The 23,734-nt window shown below is 44.6% G+C and overlaps 1 protein-coding gene across 5 annotated transcripts in view; it reads right to left on the bottom strand.

The window, feature by feature from the left end:
- ENAH (ENAH actin regulator) overlaps positions 1-23,734 on the bottom strand; it is a 668,777-nt gene that overhangs the window by 238,846 nt on the left and 406,197 nt on the right. For all 5 annotated transcript variants that reach the window (XM_085610395.1, XM_085610392.1, XM_085610391.1 and 2 more), the window contains one exon: positions 15,677-16,113. In XM_085610395.1, coding sequence (XP_085466521.1) covers positions 15,677-16,113 — 437 coding nt within the window. The remainder of the gene's footprint in view (positions 1-15,676; positions 16,114-23,734) is intronic.

Below are 23,734 nucleotides of genomic sequence, written 5' to 3' on the forward strand. Positions count from 1 at the left end.
ATACCAAACTGCGTGACACGCCAGGTATGGGAGCACATGGAGAGAAATATTGCCTTTCAGCTGGAAATGGTATAGTCCAAAGCTCTGTTTTTAAAATAAAAGCAGGGCCTTCTGTGGTCATCACTGAAAATACAAGATTTGAAAAAAATATTGTCTACGGGTGCGCGTCGAAGACAATTTATATGGACTGGAATCTAGAGAATGCTAGTGATTCTGGTATTTTACTGACCTCTGCTGGTCGTTTTCTATCAAGACAGCTAAATAGAGGCAGATGCACAGAAAAAAAGTCCCTAAGCGGAAGCAGACAAATCCTAGGGCTGATCTTCAGAGCCCACAAAGTACATACACATGTATATACTAAAGTATATACGAGAGATCTCGAATGCTCGACCTAAAAAATGATATACATGTACACAAACATTTCAGTCTTTAAAAAAAAAAAAAATTACCTTAGTGGTCTATTCACTGAAGGAAGCTACTGTGAGTGCAGATGTGCTCCTTAAGAGCAGAATGGCATCACTCACAGAGAAGTTAGCCAATGGCGAAAATTGGGCTGATGCAATGACCTATACTGAATGCTGTAGCGGGCAGAAGTTACATTTGAATGGCAGCAGGCCAATGCATGAAGGCAGCTGGCTGAAAGCCTCTAAAATATATATAATATACATTGCTAAAACAAAAGAGCTTAGTTAATAGACCTATAAAAAAAAATGATCTACTGTAATAGGTTATAACAGTCTAGTTTTAATGTGAGACTGTCCACTATCAAAGCCAGTGCACAGTGTGACAGGCAGAACACTTAACAGAATCACAAATACTATTTAAATAAAGAACTCACTTTTCAGCTATTTCTCTCTTAAAATAACCAGTTCTTAGCAGCGAGTTAGCATTTATGCCTGCATTTCTGTTGCACTGAATTTATTGCACAAAAGCATGAATCTCTGCAGGTTACCACAAATTTAGAGCCCCAGCCATTTTTTAAAAGCAATTGACATTAAATTGCTTATATCAGTTTTTTGCAGTAAACAAAGCTGCATTTAGTATGCATTTCAGCAAACAAAGCTGCATTTTGTATGTATTTCCCTCTACAGAGAACCTTCTTTTTCTGCACATACACAATCATACTCTGTAGTTCGTAGAAGCACACGATTAAGGATTTAAGTCATTTGTGGAAAGGGGAGGTGTGGCCATGTATCATAAGGAACAAGATAGCTTCTTCCACATGGGATAAGGATCCCGCAAGTCACCTCGGAGTTCCATGACCTTATAAAAACACTGCCTCCGGCCTCAATCACCTACATGGTCATGAAACTTAGTGACGTCAAACATCTTGATACTGTATTATGGAGGAGTTTTTCACATTGACCAATTGGGTGCTAAACCCCTCCGGTATTAGATGCTTAATTCCAAGTTCAGAGCACCGCAAAATATGTGCCATTGATATGAGAGCTTTCAAAGAACCATGGTTGGGAGCTGGTGATTTTCACTGTGGTTTGTAGTTGTATATTAGTTTTGACACTAGTCGTGTTGTGATTGAAGAGAAGTCAATAGATAAAAAGTATAGTACGGCATAATGTTTCCCTAACATCATGATGCAAATAACGGTCTGCTTTTAGAATCAAGCAATTAAACGAGGTGGTCAAAAAACACCTGTGTATAGGCTAAAGGAAAAGTGTGTGGGGAAAAAATAAACTAGAGGTATGTGAAGACAAAAATAGCATCCTGAGCATAGCTAGAAAGAACTCTGAAGACAAAACTTCAGGTATAGACAAAATATTAAAGAAAAGTATTCTATTCTAAAAATCCGAGGTCCTTCATTCTTCAATTAAAGAAATGTGTCTAGCCTTGTTCTGAGGAAATATCTCCTACAAGCGTAGGTGTAGTAACATGGTATTCTGGATTAGAGTGGAATATTCATTGTGGAACACATACATCAGATGGATTGTGTATACACGATGGAACCATAGAATGCACAAGGCATTCTGCCTGAACCCTGCTTAGTGCTGCCAGCACCCTTCTTACTGTACTGCAATTCCTGAATAAAGAAGATAAAACAATTACTAAACTCTCAGCAGCTTACTACAATTTTGGCGACGGGCTGGGCAAAACCTAATCGCGTGTGGAGTGCTGTTAGCCACGGAGTCGGCTTTAATTGGAGGCTACCTGAAACCACGGAGACGATTTTTTTTATTTTTTAACGGAGGATTTACTATCCACAAGTGACCAGATCCAATCTATGGTATTGAATGAAGGCGATCTACGAGGATCTGTCACTTCCGACTGTCATTTCTAGTAAGTGTTGCACGCAGGCAGGCCTTACTTACGGTTGGGCAACCGCTTTACTTTCAAACACCGCACTCTCCTCTATTTGATCTCCATGGTCCAGAGGTGCCTGTGTCGACGTTCTCACTGATTCTGCTCACGCATTGTCAGCGGACATCAGCATGCATGGAGGTCACGCACAGCGGACATTTTGGAAGCGCTGGTTGCCATAGTAACAGTGCATCGGCACTTCGATTTACACCGGAGTGGCGATTTTACAAGCGATCAGACAAGCGTCGATCCTTCTCCACAAGCATAAAGGGAATTTCCTTTTATTGTTTCGGGTTTTTTCTTTCCTTCTTTCTTCATTACTCACTTTGCACTGGGGTGCTGAGCAGAGCACATTCATCGGGGAATTGTTATATTATGAGCCGATATTGGGAGCATGTTTGCGCAGTAACTGTTTGCCAATACAGCATCAGTTCTCCACTAAAGGAGCATTGTACAAGTTATTTTCCAAGACAATTACTCAAGTGTGTTTTTATTGTACTTTTGGCATTTTCTTTATCTCCAAGTCATGTCTACAACCACTTGCACTAGAACAACATCGCGTGACCTTATTGGTGCTCCAGCTGCCATGCACATTAATACCCCAAGGGAATATTTAGCTGTGCCAGGAGAACCACCAGTTGCGTGGACAGACTGGAAAGAGTACTTTCTAAATTACATTGCAAACATGGAAGATTCAAGCGGAACCTTTTCTCCGGAAGGAAAGAAAGAAAGGAGTACTTATGTAGTGTTTAGGTCCTGAAGGTTTGCGTGTCTACAATGAGCTACAAAAGCATGCAAGGGCTGGGCGAGATATTGATTCATTTAAAGCTGCGATCTGGATGATCATTTTTCTCCTACTGTATGCATAGCTGTGACTAGACAGTTTTTCAGAGAAAGCAGGAAAAACACGAGTATCGAAAAATACGTGTCAGCGTTAAAGAAACTTGCCAGCAAGTGTACATTTGATCAGTTACATGACGAATTGGTCAGGGATCAAATTGTCATGTACACAAAAAATAAGAACATGCAGGATCTGTTATGGGTTGAGGGTGAAGGTAACCTTAAGGACATTATTGCTATGGTTAAGAAAGCTGAATTATCGGAACGCTGTGTAAAAGGTACCCTGTCTCATGATAAAAAGGATGTTGAGGTTGTGAGCAAGATCTCGGAGGGTAAAATGAGTCACAAAAGTAACAGATCTTAAAGTAGAGGGGAAAAAAAAGAAAATTTTGAAACCAGGAAAATGGGCAATCTGGTGTGTTACAGATGTGGTAGTCGCTTTCATTCTGCTAACTTTGACAGATGCCCTACAAGATCCTCAAAATGTCTTGAATGTGGCATTGTGGGTCACTTCGCAAAGGTTTGCAGAAGGAAATCCAGTAAAACATCCAAAGGTACAGTAGCATGTGTACAAGAAACAGAACACTATAGTGACTCTACATCAAGTGATGAGGAGGTGCAAACACACTTCAACATGAAGAAGAATGTTGTAATAAATATTTCTGATACATCTTCCACTAAACCCATTTGTCAAGTTTCCCTAGGTGGTGTGCTCGTTCAGTTGGCTGCTGATTCGGGTTCTCCATATAAGATCACTTCCAAACATGTTTGGGAGGAGCTTTTCACTTCCTGTATTGGTAGCGTGTCGGAACCTAGTGACATTGCTCCTGAAAGCTATACAGGAGAGAAGATGGATATCCTAGGTTTCAGAGTACTGGTGTTTCGATTTAAAGGTAGGCACTCTACAGGCAAATTATATGTTGCTAAAGAAGGACCATCTGTCCTAGGATAGAAAGGCCAGAAGAATCTAAAGATCATCCTGTATCCTAATAGCAAGGAGCAGGTTCTCATTTCATGTGACAGTGAAAACACAAAAAAATGGGTCATAGAAGAATTTCCCACTGTTTTTTTCTGGTCAAATGGGTGAACTTAAAGGATTTACCCATAAAATTATTTTGAAGAAAGGTGCCGTGCCAAAGATACATAAAGCATGCAACATACCTCTCATTGTCAGAAATGAAGTTAAACTTGAATTGGACAAATTACTTGAGAACTATGTAATTGAAACTACACAGTGGGTTTCTCCATTGGTCGTGGCCCGCAAGGCCAATGGAAAGACCCGCTTATGTGTTGATTTGAGATACTTAAATAACATTTTAGGAGATCAATTCCCCCTCCCTAGAATTGATGAGATGTTGTCCCTTACAGGTAATGCCAAATGGTTCTCTACACTAGATCTATCTGCTGCATACCATCAGGTTGTCCTTGACCCCAAAAGCAGACATCTGACCACATTTTGCACTCCCTTTGGTTGTTTCAGATTCAAACGCATGCCGTTCGAATTAGCGTTGGCGGCTGCAGTCTTCCAAAGGTTGAGGTCTAATCTGATTGGTCACATTCCTGAAGTTGTCTTCTTTCAAGATGACATCTTAGTCATGGGAAAGAGTAAATCTCACCATGATGCCACCCTCAGGGAAGTTCTTAAGATCTTAGAAGTCATTGGTTTAGTTGCTGAAAGCAGCAAGTGTAAATTTGCAGAAAAAAAGGTTACGTACTTAGGGCATGAGATTCGTGACAGGAATTAAACCCAAAGTGAAGCTAGTTGATGCTATTGTTAATTCTCCTGCACCCAAGTTCAAAGATGAACTCTGGTCATTCCTGGGTTTAGCGGAGTTTTATTCAAAGTTTGTCAATCAAATATAAAATGCGTCAGTTAATGAAAAATAAGACCCCATATGTTTGGAGTGCTGCTTGCCAGAGTGCATTTCAAGATATAAAAACTGTCATTACCAATGTGCCTACTTTACAAGGTTTTGACCCGGCTACTGATACTGGTCACCACAGATGCAAGTGGTACAGGGCTTGGAGGGGTTCTCTCAATTGACAGAGCAGAGCGTAGAGGTCGCGATAGCCTCTGCTTCACGTTCGCTCTCCCCTTGTGGGGAGAAGTACTCTGTCATTGAACGAGAGACTTTGGCGTGTGATTGGGCCATGGAGCACTTTAGGAAGTTCATTTGGGGCAAAAAGTTAATTCTCCGTTCCGATCACAAACCCTTGACAAAGTTGCTTACCACAGAGGTTAGTGCAGAGCAAGAATAGCTCTGTTGTCCATGAGGCTCCAAGATTTTGTATATGAGGTGCAGTATGTCCCTGGAGTCAAAAACATTATAGCCGACTTTCTTAGCAGAATGTCTCTGCCACAGAGAGGTTGATCAGAGTAAGTGGAATGATTTTTGTGTTGCAGGATTTTTTTCTGATTTATGTGGCTTACGCATGGATGAATGGGAGCAAGAAGTTGCGACGGATGAAATAATAAAGGTTGTGAAAGACAACATTTCCAATGGTTGGTCCAATGAATGCAAGGCTGATCCACAAATTAGAGCATTCTGGGAAGTTAGAAACAAATTAAGTCTTGGAGAGTTTGTGTGTTGAGGTGAAAGAATCATTCCTCCCAAAGGAATGCGACAGAAAATTATCAATATTGGACATGAAGGGTATCCAGGTGTTTCAAGAACAAAGAAAAACATTAAAGCCTTGTATTAGTGGCCCAGGGTGGATTTGGAGATTGAAAGACTTGTACGCGAGTGAGTTAGTTGTGAATGTGCTGACAAAAGTCAGAAGATACTCAACCCACCTATGTCTTCTTTAGGGTGTCCCAAACTATGTTATGTTATGACTGGTATTTATAAAGCACACGGCTAATCCCAGGAGTGTCCCTGCGCTGAGAATAAAGGAACCACATCCCAACAGCATAACAGATGACACACAATGCCCGAACACATACAGCCAACCAAAATAGATTACAGTTGAAATAACCAAGTCTTCAGCATTTTTCTAAAAACAAGCAGATCCTGACCCTGGCGAAGGGACAGGGGAAGATTGTTCCAAAGGCCGGAAGCAGTCGCCTGAAAAGAGCGGCCGCCGACCCGCACAAGAGTAACTATAGGCACAGAGGTCAGGAGCGGAGACGAAGATCTCAGAGTGCGTTGAGGGATACAGCGAGGGAACCTATGTCTTAAGTAGGGAGCTCCAATCTGATTGAAAGCTTTGAACACAAGAAACAGGGCTTTAAAATAGATTCTCTTCTGAACCGGCAACCAATGCAGGGACGCCAAAAGCAGAGAGGTCAGAGTAGTAGAAGGGGCCAAAAAGATGGCCCTGGCCGCTGCATTTTGTATCACCTGCAAACGAGAGATCAAGTATCTGAGGAGACCCAAATACAAGGAATTAGCTTAGTCCAGGCATGAGGTGACCAAAGCCTGAACTATTATTCTTCTGTAAGGGACAGCAAGCAAAGGGAGGAAATTCCTCATCATTCTTAACATCCCAAAACACGTCCCAGCCACTGACTGAATCTGGGGTTTCATAGAAAGTGAGGAATCCATCTTGACTCCAAGATTCTTGACTACGGTCACAGACGACCCGGGAGGGGACAGATCACGCGGCCACCAATTACGCCAGGTCTCGCAAGGGCAGTGGCCGAAGAAGATAATCTCGGATTTGTCCGGATTGCATTTCATTTGGTTCTCCTTCAACCACGAGAAAACTTCTGAGAGGCAGGAATTTATTCCGACGCCGTCAAACTCTTTGCCCTTCGCACAGGTGAAGAGCAGCTGAGTATCATCAGCATACGATACTATCTTTGCCCCGTGCTGTTCAATCTGTATATGACCCCGATTGCCTGCCTCGTTGAACAAAGTAGGGCTCAAGATAGAGCCCTGTGGGACCCCGACATTCAAAGGAGGGATAGCAGCTGCAAACAGAGGGGACAATAGGGTTTGAAGACGGTTACCGAGAAAGGACCTGAACCAACTCAGAGCCGACCCACCTACGCCCCTCTCGACCAACCTCTGCAACAGTCTGGCATGGGGCACGATGTCAAATGCCACGGAGAGGTCCAAAAGGACCAACACCGCATTGCCACCCCTGTCAAGGGTGGTTTTAATAGTCACAGATATTTCTAAAAGGACAGTTTCAGTGCTGAAGTTAGCCCTAAAGCCAGACTGACTAGGGTGCAAAAGATGATTAGACTCTATGTACTCCGTGAGAATGGAGTCAACGTGTTTCTCCAACACCTTAGCAAAAAAAGGAAGTAGCGATATTGGGCGGTAGTTAGCAGTTTCCTCCGGATCCGCGGGGGTTTTTTTTAGCAGAGGGAGAATTTTGGCATGTTTCCAGCACTGAGGCACAAGACCTTCTTGCAGGGAATTGTTTAAAATCTGATCGACTATAGGGTGAATAGCCTCAGCAATTGTTGATCGCACCCTGGCAGGGCAGGGGTCGGCCGGAGAGCCTGATTTCAAAGACTTCATAATGGACAGGGATTGGACCATAGAGATGGCAGGGAACTGCAAAAGGGAAAATTCAGGCCAAACAGCAGTGCCGAAAAGGTCTAAATCAGAAGTGAGATCAGGGGAGTGTGTTTCAAACGTGTTCTGAATCCTTTTGACTTTATCAAAAAAGAAAGAGGACATCATGTTAGTCCATTTACTCGATGGCACAAACGGACTTCTGATCACTGCGGGGGAGGTAAAATTTCTAACAATATTATAAAGTTCTCGGCTTTGATTACCGGCTTGATCTATTTTTTGTAGAGAAGCAAAGTCTCTTACCCTCTCAGACTTTCTGGTAGTGGTCTCTTAAGGCATTCTTATAAGACAATTTATCGGGAGCCGTATAATTTGCTCACCAAATCCTTTCCAGATGTTTGCAGGCAGATTTGCTCTGAGGGCCTCAGTGTACCAGGGAGCAGATGCACTTGGCGATCTTGTCGCTCTCGAAGTGGAGGGGGGCAAGTTCCAGGGCTCTATGAGATAGCCATTGATCGAGGGAGTGCACATCCTTTTCAAGAGTCCCGCAGAGTAAGATGGGATGGGATTGCAGAGCGCTCTGAATGGCCTCTAAAGTAATTCGATTAAAAGGCCTAAAACTGCTGGCGCGAACATTAGTCAAGGGGCGGGAACGGATTGGGCTCTTGGAAACCCTAAAGTGGATCAAACAGTGGTCCGACCAGGTAAGAGGGAGAGGGGCATTAGCATCTATAGGAGATGAGGAAAAAATCTGGTCTAGAATATGACCCTTGTCGTGAGTAGGCAGATGGACAAAAGGGCGCAAACGTAAAATATCGAGGGATTCATACAATTTGAGCACCTCCGGTGATAACAAATTGTCCATGTGTAGGTTAAAATCGCCGAGAACCAGGCAGTGACTATATTTGGCGGCTAGAGGGGAGATAATGTGGCTAATTGCCTCCAAAAACTTCCCCGCCGGCCCAGGAGGACGATAGATAATCACCCCAGCCATAGACTGATGAGCCGAGATGGTAAATAGAAAACCCAAGGGCTCCATACCCTCGATCTCAGGGAGGGTAAGCGATGTACAACTAAAGGTGCTTTTGTAAATAAGAGCCAATCCCCCACCCCTTCCTTTACCCCGGTCTTTCCTCATAATCCGGTAGCCTGCAGGGATCGCCCCAGCTATCGTGGGGTTAGAGGCCTCAGTAAGCCAGGTTTCCGTTAGAAACAACATATCAGGGCAGGAGTCCTCTAATAGTTCCAGAAGTTGGAACTCATGTTTCCTAACTGAACGGATATTAAGCTGTGATGCCGAAAGATGCATACCACCCCCACCCCTATACATTTCAGTCCTTTCAGGATGCGGTATTTCACCCCGCGGCGCATGAGCATAAGAGGCCTCCCAATTGCAGTCTTTGCAAGGGGCGGCCTCCTCAAACAAAGCCGCGGCAGAGTGGGGTTTACAAATCATGTGCTCACCAATACTAAGTAAAAAATCTCTTTAATACATGATAGTAGGCAACATCTCATGGGTAGAATCGACGATAGGGCTACCACCGGCCGCCTCCGGGACGCTGACGGGCGCAGACGGGCTTGCCTTAGGTGCGCCTTTGGCGCGCCAGCGGCGCGCCCGTTGCGCGCGTCCGCTGCGCACCTGCGCAGCGTCCCGTTTTGAAGGCAGCGGCATGCAAAACACTAGACCGTGCCCGTCCTCAAAATGGCGGCGTCGGTCAGAAAGTAATTCAACTACCTTGGGAAGAGTTGGCCTTGGACATTATGGGACTAATAAGCTGGCAGGATAGTTTGTGTAAATAGGTCTTAGTCAACCTATTTTCCAGGTGGATTGAAGTGAAGGTTGTAGAACATACTAACACTGCTGCAGTAATTCGATTTCTTGATGAATGCTTTATTAGAGAAGGGTTACCTGCTTCTAGTCTAACCGACAACGGTGTGCAGCTCAAGTCTGACGTTATGAAAAGGTTCATGGAGGTCACTGGTATAGAACAAAGATTTGCAGCTCTATCATCCCATGGGTAATTCCGTGGTAGAAAGAGTCAGAGTTATTAAAGGTGCCTTACAATTAGCAAGCAAAGAGAAGAAGAATTGGGATACTGAACTAGACAAGCTTGTATGGTTGTATAGGATCACAATTCATGACACGTGTGGTGAGAGTCCCTTTGGACTTATGAGAGGGAGATTTCCTTACTGCAAAATGAATCCAAGTTGGATGGGTAGGAGTAGGAAATGTGTGGGACAGTACGAAAGTCGGAGAATGCATTTCCAATTCACAGAGTAAAAACAAAGTATATTTCGACACTAAACATGGCACCAAGAATGTAGTTTTAGAGGCTGGTCAATTGGTAAGGATCAAAAGTGCAAAGAAAGTTGGAAAATTGCAGCCTCGTGTTTCTGAACCCAGAACGGTCTCCAAAGTCTTGCGAAACACTGTTGTGTTGGATGATGGCAGTGTCCATCACATGAGCCATGCTGCAGTCGCACGACAGCAACGTTCGTTGTCTGAAAAAACATCCAAGGAAAGGGGAAAGTGTGATGATTTCTGGTGGTAAAGTCCTGAGACTGGTTCTGAGTTGGTGACTGGACATGATTGATCACCCGATGTTTCACATAGTGTTACTGGTCGGATGTGTTGACAGGACATGAGTTACGCCCAGTGACTCAAACACGGAACCAGTTGCTGGAGGTTTGCATAGACCTGCCATTCAAGACATTCCCGCAGCTTCAAGTGAGTCTGAGCCAGTGTGTGTAAAGGATAGTATTCCTGTCTCCACAAGGTATGGGAGACGTATTATTACACCAAAAGCTTTGCATGATTTAGTGTGTAAATAGTTCTTCTTACATTAGAAGTGTCCTGTCCTCAGTGGACTGTTATCTTGTTTCTTTTTTGTTTTGTTCAATTTGTTTTAGTTAGGGAAGGGGATGTGTAGTAACATGGTGTTCTGAATTAGAGTGGAATATTCATTGTGGAACACTTGTACATCAGATGGAATGTGTATATAAGATGGAACCATAGAATGTACAAGGCATTCTGCCTGAACCCTGCTTAGTGCTGCCAGCACCCTTCTTACTCTACTGCAATTCCTGAATAAAGAAGATACAACAATTACTAAACTCTCAGCAGCTTACTGCAGTAGGTCACGTCTTGTTTAAGTCAATTGTTATGTCACGTAAGCAATGTTCTCTTGTGTGCCGAATAGTCACAGCAGCTGGTGGATGAAGACAGGATGGCAATGAAACCAGAGACTGGCAGAGCATACTTCCTTGCTAAAAGAACACTTGATCTGGCAAGAGGCCAACAAATGCAGCAATGTAGTCCTCTACTTCACTAGACGTCAAGGACTTGCCTTCTGGCTAGGAGGCCATGTCCATAAACTAATATGAATTGACAACAGAAGAGTTCATCTTAATCACAATCAACACCTTTGGTTTACTTGTAGTGACCACGTCACTTCATAATCGGAATTGTAAACAGTTTCAAACTAAATGTTTTGAATAAATGGAGGTCAAAAATTGTCTTATTCTACTCAATATTAGAGAGCCCCTGCTCCAGTAGAAAAACAAGTAGGAGAAAAATACAAAATGTCCACACCCTTTCAAGGAACCCACAATCATTTGGACTACTCTTCACATCACCTTGAAAAGGAAGAGTACAGGGCAGTTCTGGATTAGAAACAAGAGGACATTTAAACAGAACACTAAAGGCTAGATTAGGTAAAGGCAAGCATGTGCGACACCTTTGTCTCCAAGTTTCTGCCTCTCAGAAAGGCTCTCTATTGACTGCAGAAAGAAGCACGAGATACACTGAAGGCTTAACATATGCCTCCAAGATATGCTTTACTTCAAATTACACAAGAAGTTCTCAGGAGTCCGTTACTATACCAACTCGCATAAGCAACTTGATCGAGAAAACCTGTAGCTTTCCAACACTTGTCCCCATCAGATGACCCACATTCGATTTTATGACAACTCTTCTCCTACCACATCCTATATATATATATATATACACACACAATCAGTAAGTTAAGTAGCGGACAGCATAACAAAACCCTATACAATGACTGCGGACCCCGTCCTCTCAGCTCCTGTAATAAATTCAGACCACTGATATACAGATTGGTCAAAATTTCCAAACTTTCAACCGTCCCCTGGACTCTCAGCTTGTTTGGGGTGATGGAGTGATCTACAGAAGATATCCTTTTACGATATGAAAACTTTCTCCATGGGTGTGGGCCTTGTTCCGCTGTCCTGTTGTACAGCTGGATTGCATTTTTCATTTACTGCTATCGCCATGTCATGTTTTAACTACCCAATAATGCTTTAATGACCTCCCTAAATCTGGCCTTTCTACAGAGACACTGTTGACGTCCTCACATTTAGACTACACTTGTTTGCAGGCCTACGTGCAGACTACATGTCAAAGGCTTGCAGTGGGTCTAGAATACAGGAGCTTTCTTGATGCCAAAACTAAACTAAAGCTAGGTCAGATAGGATAATAAGTCATCTGGCTCATCATAAAGATGGACTACATTTCAGTAAGCAGGTCACACCAAATTAGTTACCACTCTAAATTAGCAGAACTCTTAAAAATTCCTCTTTTCATAAGGTATGCAGTGGATGCCAGACTTCTCACTAATAATTTACCTTTGAAATAGAATTCCCCATGTATCTCCTAGCGTTGAGGATTATTTATATTTCAGAAAGCAAAAATGTGCCTATTTCCAGAACAATGATTATAGGACAGTCCCCATTTCTGATCTGAGAAGCCACACAAGTGGCAGACTGCTCAATGCATCGGATTCTGCATTCAATGGATGCATAGACTTACCCCACACAACTGATTAGAACATGGTTAAGCATTCAAGCAGCAAGAAGTCCAGATGAAATAAGAGTGGTAGGTGCTTTATTGTGAGAGGAATGACACTATCCAGAGGCCAGTCTACAAAGACGCTCGACCAAACATTTTTTTTGGTGCCACTCCGATGAGAGCGGATCTTTGAAAGCATTCTACAGTTCTTGATTTTCAGTCAGCTCGCAAGATGACTGATCTTTCACTCTGAAAGCCTAAAGGTTTGAACCCCTACCTAAATCAACACCTCTGGATAAGGAAGCACTACAAGAGAACTGCATGCAAATTGTTGCACTGATATAGTTGTGGCAGTATTTCTATGTGGTGGAGCAAAAGGTAGTTAGGGTGATGGATTAGCCTACATGAAAGGGAGTGACCACCTTTAGAAGGATGGAAGCTCTGGTGGGAAGGACCAGCTTGTTCAGTTAATGCTGGGGTTTAAACGACAAAGCCTGGAGCTCACTGACCTGCTGGGCGGATGTTATGGCCACCAGGAAAGCCATCTTGATTATAAGGAGCTTGAAAGGATAAATGTGCAGTGGCTCGAAAGGAGCGCACATCAGAGAGGTGAGTACTAAACAGAGGTCCCACTGGGGCAGGGTGAGGTGGGAACATGTGCTTAAGATCTTTCAAAAACCTATTCACGACCGGGGATTTTAACAGGGATGGCTATTCTGGCAAAAGCAGAAAGGCTAAGGTTGCAGAAAAATCGCCCTTTAAGGTGCCCAAGGCACAGCCCTGTTGGGCAAGAACAAGAATAAACAGAAGGAACTGAGAAAGGGAGCAGAAAGGAGGTGGTCAACTTGTTTTTCAGCACACCATGCCACAAACTTGCCCAATCTCAAATATATACTGTCTTTGTGAAGGGATGCCTGGCTGCCAAGATAACAATGCAGACTTCAGGTGAGAGCTCGAAAGCTGTCAACTGTAGCCACTCAATCTACACAGACTAAGACGGAGCGTTGCCTGGTTCAGGTGGAGCACCCTCTGCAGCTGTAACGGGAGATCCTCCTGAAGGGGCAGCCTGATCGGAGGACTGATGGCCATGCTCAACAACTCGGGACTCCGAACTCCCCGACCCAAGTCCCGAGCCACAAGGATGACTTGGGCCCAGTCGTTCCTGATCTTCTTGAGAAATCTGGGCAAAGAGTGGTGGGGGCGGAATGTTGTACTGGAGGCCTGAACTCCACTTAAAACAAAAAGCATCTGAGTGAGAGTCGCCTTGGAAACTCAAGCATGCAAAACTGCGGACACAGCACATTTTCAGTGGAGAATAGATGTAACCAAGGCTCTCCCCACTGCTGAAAGAGACCTTGCACCACCTCCTGATGGAGACACCATTTGTGATCCTCTAGGCATCTTCAAATGAGTGTCTGCCCTGGCGTTCAGAGAATCCTCTAGGTGTTTAACCACCAGGGATTTGCTCTGACCTTTCAGCCATGTCTAGAGGTGCGGGCCTCTTGACAAAGGGTCCACAGCCCCACCCTGTCCTGGTTGTTGTAGTGCCACAGTGGTAGTGTTAGGCAACACTTGCATTAGCCCTCCTTTGATGGAGGGTAGAAAGGATTTTAATTCCAGTCGGATCACTCTGAGCTCCAGTAGGTTGATGTGGAATACGCTGAGAACAGAGACCTCTGATCTCGACCTATCCCAGATGGCCGACCCAATCCCGGAGTGACGCATCTGTCACCACTATCAGATCTGGTTGGGGAAGGGAGGGGGGGTCTGCCGCTGACCCAATCGTGGTTCATTAACCACTACTGCAGATCATTTGCAGTTCCTTCAAAGATATGGACCATGTCTGAGAGATTCCCAATATGCTGTGCCCCTTGGAACTTAAAGTCCCACTGCACAGCCCGCTTATGCCAGTGGCCATGTGTCACAAGCAGAATGCCATGAGGCCCAGTAGCTTCGGTCAGTCTCGCTGAAACTCAGGATAGAGGGTGAAACATTGGTGTCAAAGCTGAATATCCTGGAGTCGACATTTGGGTGGATAAGCCCAAAAGTGCACCGTGTCCAGAACAGCTCTGATGAAAGGGAGTGTCTGAAAAGGTGTCAGATGTGACATCACATGTCATTTCTGGCACGGTTGACGCAATGCGGATTCAAATGACACCACCTACTAGCGTGTAGGGGTATACTGCACATGTGAAAAAAAATAAAAACAAGATAATTTTGAACAGGAAATCCTGCAAATAGAGCATAACAGGAAATCTGGTCGGGTGGAGGGGAGAGAGAAAGCTAGAGAGAGATGGGAAGAGAAAGACGTAGAGAGCGCTGTGAAAATTTTAATGTCACATGCTATTTTAATATCAACTTAAACATAAGGCCAAGGGGGAACAATGTGATATGCGCAGAATCACACTAATGGAGAACCCACGATTACAACCAGGACTTCCAGAGTCCAAGATAATTTTCACCACAAGAAAAATAGTTGTTTTACTTGTTAAACAATTAAATATGAAATATTTACTTTAGCAAACTTCTAACTAACTGAAGCTTTTGGGTTTACTAAGTTGGCCGTGCGCCATTCTAAGCAGTTTGTACAGAGCACTTGATAGCGGTGGCAATACAAGCAAAGACTGATGTACAGGTTCAAAGCATCAGAGGGTTAGAAACCGGCTACAGAATTGCACCTCACGGATTCCGGTGAACACGGATGTCAGATAGCAAGCACCGCGGATGTCGCGTGTCAGACAGCGTCCGCACCCCAGATGTCAGTGTCAACAGTGTCAGACAGCACCAAAGAGGTGAGCAGTGCCAGACAGCACCAAAGAGGTGAGCAGTGTGAAGTGTCAGACAGCACCTCAGATGTGAGCAGTGCGAAGGGACAGACAGCACCTCAGATGTGAGCAGTGTGAAGGGACAGCACCTCAGATGTGAGCAGTGGGAAGGGACAGCACCTCAGATGTGAGCAGTGGGAAGGGACAGACAGCACCTCAGATGTGAGCAGTGTGAAGGGACAGCACCTCAGATGTGAGCAGTGGGAAGGGACAGACAGCACCTCAGATGTGAGCAGTGTGAAGGGACAGCACCTCAAATGTGAGCAGGGTGAAGTGGCACCTCAGATGTGAGCAGTGTGAAGGGACAGCACCTCAGATGTGAGCAGTGTGAAGGGAGACAGCACCTCAGATGTGAGCAGGGTGAAGGGACAGACAGCACCTCAGATGTGAACAATGTATACACATGGGAAGGGTGTCCTTACCAGCGTTGGCTAGCCGCTGCTCTTCTTCCCATTCCAGCTGCTCCTTTTCGAGCTGTTCTTGCAGCTCCCGTTCTCGTCGTTCCCGTTCGAGTCTCTCACGTTCGAGCTTCTCCCGCTCGATTATCTCACGTTCGATCCTTTCCCGCTCGAGCCTCTCCCGCTCGAGGCGCTCACGTTCGATCCGCTCTCGCTCCCGCTCGAGGCGGTCTCTTTCTTGGCGCTCGAGCTCCAGCTCTTCTAGGCGCTCGCGCTCCTGCCTCTCGCGCTCCCTTTGCCGCTCGCGCTCTCGCTCCCTCTCGAGCTGCTCCTCTTCGAGCCGTTCCCGCTCGAGCCGCTCCCGCTCGAGCCGCTCTTGCTCCAGCCGCTCTCGCTCCATCCTCTCTCGCTCCAGCCGCTCCCGTTCAAGCTCCTTCTGGCGCTGCTGCTCTTGCAGCTGTCTGAAACACAGCGAACAGGGAGAGCGTTAAAATGAAAGGAAACCATAGTTACCAGGTAAATGCTTGGATAAACCACCATTAATATTTAATGTGAAGCTAATCAATTATCGTAATGCCTGAAGGTAGCAACGCGCATTATGGCATCATCATTTAACGCAGCTTTTAAAGAGACAACGCCAACAATCACAACAATGGCATTTCGCGCACAGCAGCCTCAGGAAACGCGTTAGTACAAGAAAGATGCACTGTGCATGCCCACTTTACGCTATCAAGGCTGGGTCACACCACTGGGCTTTAGTCTCCACCATCACACTTCCAATCAGTAGTTTGTGTTGCAATTGGAATTCAGTTATTCATTCGGAAACAAATTTGTACATTAGAAAGAAAATAAAACTCATCTTGGAAGTAGCTTGTTTGTATACTTAACGAATTGCAATTTCGTGGGTGTCTGATCAGCATGCCTAGCCCAGACACGATAAAAAGTAGCGCACAAGACCGCCTGTAGTTTAGACTCTCTTCGGAGGACATCGATTCGTATTGGCTTAATACCTGCGCACGGCCATGAGTTGCTCTCCAAAGTACTGAATTCACTATGAAATGTCTACTTTTTAGGTCTCGTCTTGCTGTCGCGTAAGCGATCACAAAGCGAGACTATTGTAAAAGGGCATTTCAAAGTGCTCCCAAAAAGCGGATTGCATCGCTAGCACGCGCACAATCACTCGCTTGGTGCCGCCATGCACTCCGCTTTTTGGGAGCACTTCAAAGGGTCCGCTCCCCCGCCTGGAATGCGCTCCCCCGCCAAACGCCCGTGCCAAATTTGCTTTCATTTCGCGCCGCGAGCAGGCACGCCAAATTTGCTTTCACTTTCGCGCTGCGAAACCCAAATCATAACTAAGCAAATCATTTAATATCACCGCGCCTCAAAATGAATGTGTCTGTAATGGAACTGGTGCCCATATAAAGCGCTGTTATACCTCGGGTCGCGTTCGCGCTATATAAAACTTCAACAACAAAAAAACTCGGAAAAAATGAAAACCATCGGAAGCAGTGCTTCCAGTATTTTAAACTATTCATTTCGAAACCACGAGGGGCTTTCGAGGCTCTTCCTCCGGAGGGGTGTAGACGAGTATGCACATAAGAAACGTATTGCCCGTTAACATGTCTAAATAGGGGTGTGGGTGGGTACGAACAGTAAGGGACAGTGCAGATGACTTCGAGCCAGGCGCGCAACGCACATTGGGATCAAAGGGCTTCAGCCCCACTCCCCTCACGTCGTGTGTGGCAACCCAGGCTGAGTTTCCAGCACCAAAGTCGGCAGTTTAGCTGACGGACCACATCCTCTTCCCCAAGAAACTTAACGAAACCCAAATCATAACTAAACAAATCATTTAATATCACCGCGCCTCAAAATGAATGGGTCTGTAATGCAACTGGTGCCCATGTAAAGCGCTGTTATACCTTCGGGTCGCGTTCGCGCTATATAAAACTTCAACAGCAAAAAAATTCGGAAAAAATGAAAACCATCGGAAGCAGGGTTTCCAGTATTTTAAATGATTCATTTCGAAACCACAAGGGTTTGAGGCTCTTCTTCCGGAGGAGTGTAGACGAGTATGCACATAAGAAACATATTGCCCGTTAACATGTCTAAATAGGGGTGTGGGTGGGTACGAACAGTAAGGGACAGTGCAGATGACTTCGAGCCAGGCGCCCAATGCACATTGGGATCAAAGGGCTGCAGCCCCACTCCCCCCACGTCGTGTGTGGCAACCCAGGCTGAGACGGCTTCCTGGGCACCCGAGTACTTCACAGGTCTTTAAAAGACCATTTGCTTGTGAATGAGGCTTTGCTGTTTTTCACCCCTTCTCAGAGCCCCTGCATCTCCACTCTAACTACTGCTGGAAGAGTCAGCCCCCCACCCGAATGTTTTTTAGCCCCCTCGAAATTTGGCTCTAGTTGCGCCCCTGCTACGAGTATCTAAAGGGTGATGGTGACCAAGCGTGCACTACTGAGCGCCGCTCCTCTAGGTGTGTGCACGAGGGTGCTGCTGCTCTCATGTCTGTGTAAACAAGTCTGGTGCCCACCAAGCGCGGGCTCAACAACCGTCCTTTGTGGAGGGTGCCGAAGCCACCCGAGTCTGCGCACATCAGTAGTCCAAGTGTGTGTGTGTGTGGGGAGGGAGGGGTCTGATGGGCACGACGTGCCCATAATTGTAACAAGCATTGGCATAGCCAATAGGTCTCGCTTTTTTGGAACTTATAAGTATTTAGTTTTGCAGCACAATATCTTTTGCGCAACACCATCAGCTGTTGAATGGCTAAACCTTGTACCTTATAGGTGTTTAGCCATGTAACAGTTGATGTTGTTGCACCAACGATATTGTGCTGCATAACTAAATACTTATAAGGTCTCAAAAGCGAGACCTATTGGCAATGCCAATGCTTGTTTAGTTTGTCATCTGGGTCCTTTAGCAACACTTTGTAAAGATGAGCTCAATCCAGGGGCAAAGGAAATGCACACTGTAAAAGTTATGGTCAGAAAATGAACTGCACATGCAAAGTCTCGTCTGCCTGCCCAGCAAGTGGAAAGTGCGCAGCAAGGCTGCAGTTTTACTAAAACTACTTAGTCTTAACGTTCCGCAGCCAACACAGAGGTCAAGATGGGGAGTGCAACAAAGCAAAGCCGTTCTCATAAAAGGAAATCGTAGAACAGGTCTGCTGCCCAGAAACCTTTGAACAAAGCGCAGAGTCTCAGAAACGGGATAACAAAGTTCCACTCGTCAAACAAGTCAAACCAATGTGGAAATGTACAGGCTTACGTGAACAAGCATTAGCAGAGTTATTAAGTCTTGCCTAAGTGTACAGAAGGTCAACTGCGGTACAGCATGGCTGAAAGTGAACAAAAAATATGCAGGCTGCATCATATCGTCTTTATCCTTTACTTTCAGCCATGCTGCACTGATGTACAACAAGGCTTAAACATTGACAAAGCCAATAGCTCTTGCGTAGGTGAGACCTACACTCATTGACAATGCTTGTTTGTTGTCTTTTGACCATGATGCGCAGCATCTTGCTGATGTGGTACAGCACTGCTTAAAGCACTGGCAAAGCCAATGGTCCCATAGGTTAGACCAATTGGCTTTTCCAAGGCCTGTTAATTCTGCAGAGCAGTGACCATTAGTATGGAGTAAACAACTCAATTTAAAGAACAAGCTACTTACCTTCAATAACTATGTCTCTGTAAGAGACATAGGTTAGTTATAGATTCCTATCCTTAAAATTACCCCCAGGCGTCAGACTAGATCTGGAGAATTTTCTTAGCAGTACACCTCCGCGTCAGTAGGTGGCGTTGGTCAACTCCATGTCCGTCGTCTGCATCGTGTTTGCCGGAACGACATTGCGGTGCCTATTTAGACGCCTCCCCTGCGCGCTGACGTTAGTTCTGGCACAACTTTCCCCACCAGAAGCGCAGAGCCAAGCAAGACATTGACCAATGACACGCTAAAACTAGGGCCCTGTAAGGAAGTCCCTATCCATAGGATTCAGTTTGCAATCCAAACATAGTGCCATGTGAAGTACATCTCTAAACACTATCGCTAGCCCACCACCTCGTTTGTTCACCACCTATTCAAATCACCTGTAGGGCTGCAAGAGCCAAATCTAGATTGGAGTGACTTTCCTATGCTCCCATTGACAAGATGACCCCCTGGTATTCTGCAACACAGTACATTTAGCCACCAGTTTCTCTTTCTTACTCACTATAAGCTACTTTAGTTTCAACACACTAGCCTCAGCTCCACCATGGTCGGTCATTGTACTTTAATCCAACAGTGAGGCTGGCACTGCCTGTGAGTAGACAGACATTCCTTTGGCATGCCCGCTGCTCAGTAACCTTGCTTATATGCCCTCTGTGCAACCTGCACATGGTCATTCAGTTCCCTGCAACTCGTCTAAGTTTAGCCAACGCAAGAGATTAAGATGGTCGCTGCAAAAATAAAACCAAGTGGTGCATAGCCCCTGGAGTGCGTGAACTACAGAATCCAAAAGCCTCTTTTTTTTAATTTTGCTCAAATTTTAAACAAATACCCAAAATTGTAATCATAAATAGAGATTAGAAACACTGAGCAAGCGGTGTTAAATTTAAGAAAATGACAAGTACACTGCTGCTTGTAAAATGTTCTCCACGTGTTTTGGAGGGAGAATTCATTATTTTTTTCACATAAAGCACGATTCACAGTAGTATTCAGGATCCAACATTTTTGCATCAGCTTGGACTGCTTATGTGCCCAGGGACATTTAAGTCTATTCAGAAATGTACGGGGTATGCGTAAATGGCAAAGATTGTTGCCCCCAGTAAAAATAGGCAAGAACTGCTGAAATAACATTTTTGTCATACTGCCCACATAACGGTCATCAGAAATGCTGTAAAGTATAGGAGACGGCCACCCTGTAATTATATGGAGTACAGTAGGTCATTAACACTGCCGCAAAACTGAACAAACGATGGCAAAGCCAATAGGTCTGGCCTTAAAAAGCGTTCATTTTCACAAATGTAATACTTTCCAAACATATACAATGTTATTAAAAAAAAAAAAGCAAACAAAAAATAAAATAAATAAATCAGTGGCACGCAACTCTGGCACTTAAGAACTCCCCTTTTCAGTTAGTTATGGGCATGTGAATAAGCAAATTGCTGTCACTGAAAATGGAAGGGGTCTATGGATGAAGTGGCTTGACCCATTGCCTCCAGCAGTATGCTCTGATGGACAGAAGCAAAATGGGAATGGACCACTGGATGAAGAGGGCCGACCCCATCCGTTCACTGGCGCACATCCAGGCGGAGCGCTGCTCTGCAGGTTCACAGCCTATCGACAGTCGCACGCCAGCATGACTGACAAGTGAGTTTTTATTCTCTTCTCCCAGCTAGCTATCTATTCTGCCTGCGGGCGAATGCATTTTTCTTTTACTCTGAAAGGAGAGGGAGCTGGCATGAGCTCAGACTGGCCCTGGCTAAGTGAGAGATCTGGTGCCCTGCAAGTCAGCGCACAGCAAACACGCAGCAGCAGCAGCTGAACCCGCAGTGCTGTGTCCAGCAGATGTTCAATCCCACTTCTCAGCAGATATGACTAAATAAGACCCCGCCTCCCACCCTGCCAGCCTGCCTTCTGCATTCACATTTCCATAATCAAATGTCAAAGCTAATCCTGGAATGAAAACGGAATAGATTTAGATAAATGTAGCAATGTCTGCGTAACACCAGTGATGACTAAGTACAATGCAGCAGGCGGAGGTTCAGGTAAATGCACCGAAGACCATGAAAACTTGATCCCCAGACCCGGGTACCCGCTTGTGTGATCCGGACCAACTGCAGTCCTTCATTATTCCTTGGGGTGCTCTTTGAAAGAACATCATGATCAGAAATCGAGGCCAGAATTGCAGAGCACTCCATATTCTTACCAAAACTGTTGCTCCGTTGGGTGTAGGATGTTTTTATCAACATTGGGGGATAGGTTTGTAAATTATATGTAGGACACAATATTTACACCAAATATTCAGATTACTATTTATTTTTGTTTTATAGCAACATTTTATTGCGATTGTTTGATGTATTTTGTTGATGACATTTTATTTCGATCTATCAATAAATGATATACTCAGACTACAATACGCTACAATCAACATTCCTTTGTCATCAAGCAGATCACTGGATTCAACGTTTGGAAACGAATACCTAATGGGAGAATGCTACGTCGCCATCCTACAGAATACGTAAATGCAGGGCACCAGTTAAAGTTTGAAGAGGAAGTATTACGTCACTCCTCTTGCAAAGAGCGACAAAAAGGATTACTTGGCAAATAAAGTTGTTTTTTTAACTGAACTGAAATATTTACTAGCAGGTAAGTATATATTTTTAATTTTAAAATCAACACGAACCACGATTTCTTTGCAGCTGGAAACCGATGAAATCAAGATTTTTGTTCACCTGGAAGCCCATCTTCATATTAGTGGAGCGTCTTCTTGAAGCAGTTGTAGGACAGGGTGGACGGAAGCTGGAGTAGAGTTCTATGCATCCGCCTCCTCCTTTCCAGATAAAGGGATTGACGGATTACAGGTTTGTATGCCGTTTATCTGGTAGGTTGAGTGTGTATTTAAGACCCATTCTTTCCGTTTTTTATTGCCCCGCAGTTTCAAATACTTCTTTACATTGCCAGTGGCCATCTAAAAAAAAATCTAGCCTGCCTCGAGTTTTCACGGCTCCCAGGTGACACGTATCCCGGGGCTGTTATGGTGTCGAGCACAAATTTGGAGGCAAACTACACACTAATCTAGCACCAGGCTGGTCTCCAAAACGGTTGTCCAGTTCGCACTGACATCACACGATCTCTCGGTTGCTTACCGAAGCATAACCCGGTCTGCATCCATGCTACTAAATGCATCAGTGTCTTTGCCAAAAGGCTTTGGTTTCCAATTGATGTCGCAGCCTCAGTCTAGTGATTAACAGCGACAAACATGTATTTATTGAACGAAAAGCTGGACTGGTCTTCATGAAAGAGTTGACGGCGACCATGGTTGTTGCACTGTTAGGTGTGCAGTGAACGCTTTCTCTAAAGGGAGCGGCCAACTCATCCCGGCTGGCTCATTTTTCCAGCTATCGGCACCAGAAGCAAAAGTGACGGCTGCAAAGGTAAAATAATGTTTTACGAACAACCAGTGTTGAACGACGGGGAATCTCTAGAGGAGAAGGTTGAATTTCATCGAGAAACTCTTAAAGAAAGCAAATCTGGGATGAAAGAACCGTTCCCCGAAAACACACTGAACGTTCTGCCTCATGTTGTGCAAATACACCAAAACATTGCATTTTTCGTAAAAAATAAATAAAAAAAAGATTCAAAAATTCAACTATTTGCCTTTGTTAATGACCGGAAGGAGGGTGCAACCTGGGTTAGAAAAGGTCATTTTCAAAACAACTGACCTGACTTCGCAGACACCTCCTGAAAAGCAAATGAGGTTCTGCAAGGGTGACTTCGCCTCATCTTTAGTAGCTTAGACTGAGCACAAAGGTAAACCTTCAATGAAAGTCTTGAGGCGTCATGAAGTAATCCAGCCAAACATTACAGTTTAATAAATCATTTCCATAACCCGTTTAAACAGACAAGAAAAACACAAAAGGAAGAAGATTAAACCAAACAAAAAAGGCAAAATGTTCCATTATACAATAAATGATTAACATTGCAAAGCTGATAGGTCTCGATTTATATGGCAAGGACCAAGCTATGGTTTGTAGAGCGTTGTTTAAAAACGTAGAAGAAAAAAAAAATACTAAAGGAAAGCAGCAAACCTAAGGTATCTCGAAACTGAACACTGAAGTCCGTGTTTTCATTTTTTTTTATAAACTGCATGATACACTTTCAAATACTTTTCACGAGGAAACTCCAAACAAACTGTAGAAAACATGCTGTGGGTGTAAATATAAAAACAACTAGTTGCTGGCACTTAAGATAATAAGAGCTGCCAGAGGCTGTGAGTAAAATACAAACGTCCTCCCCCTCACCTTTAATTAAACTGTGTAATTATTAGTCATGTGCTAAGCAGCAGGATGAAACTGTTGAAATAAAACACTTGCA

Source organism: Triturus cristatus, chromosome 6 (genome assembly GCF_964204655.1).
Source record: "Triturus cristatus chromosome 6, aTriCri1.1, whole genome shotgun sequence".
Classification (NCBI taxonomy): Eukaryota; Metazoa; Chordata; class Amphibia; order Caudata; family Salamandridae; genus Triturus; species Triturus cristatus.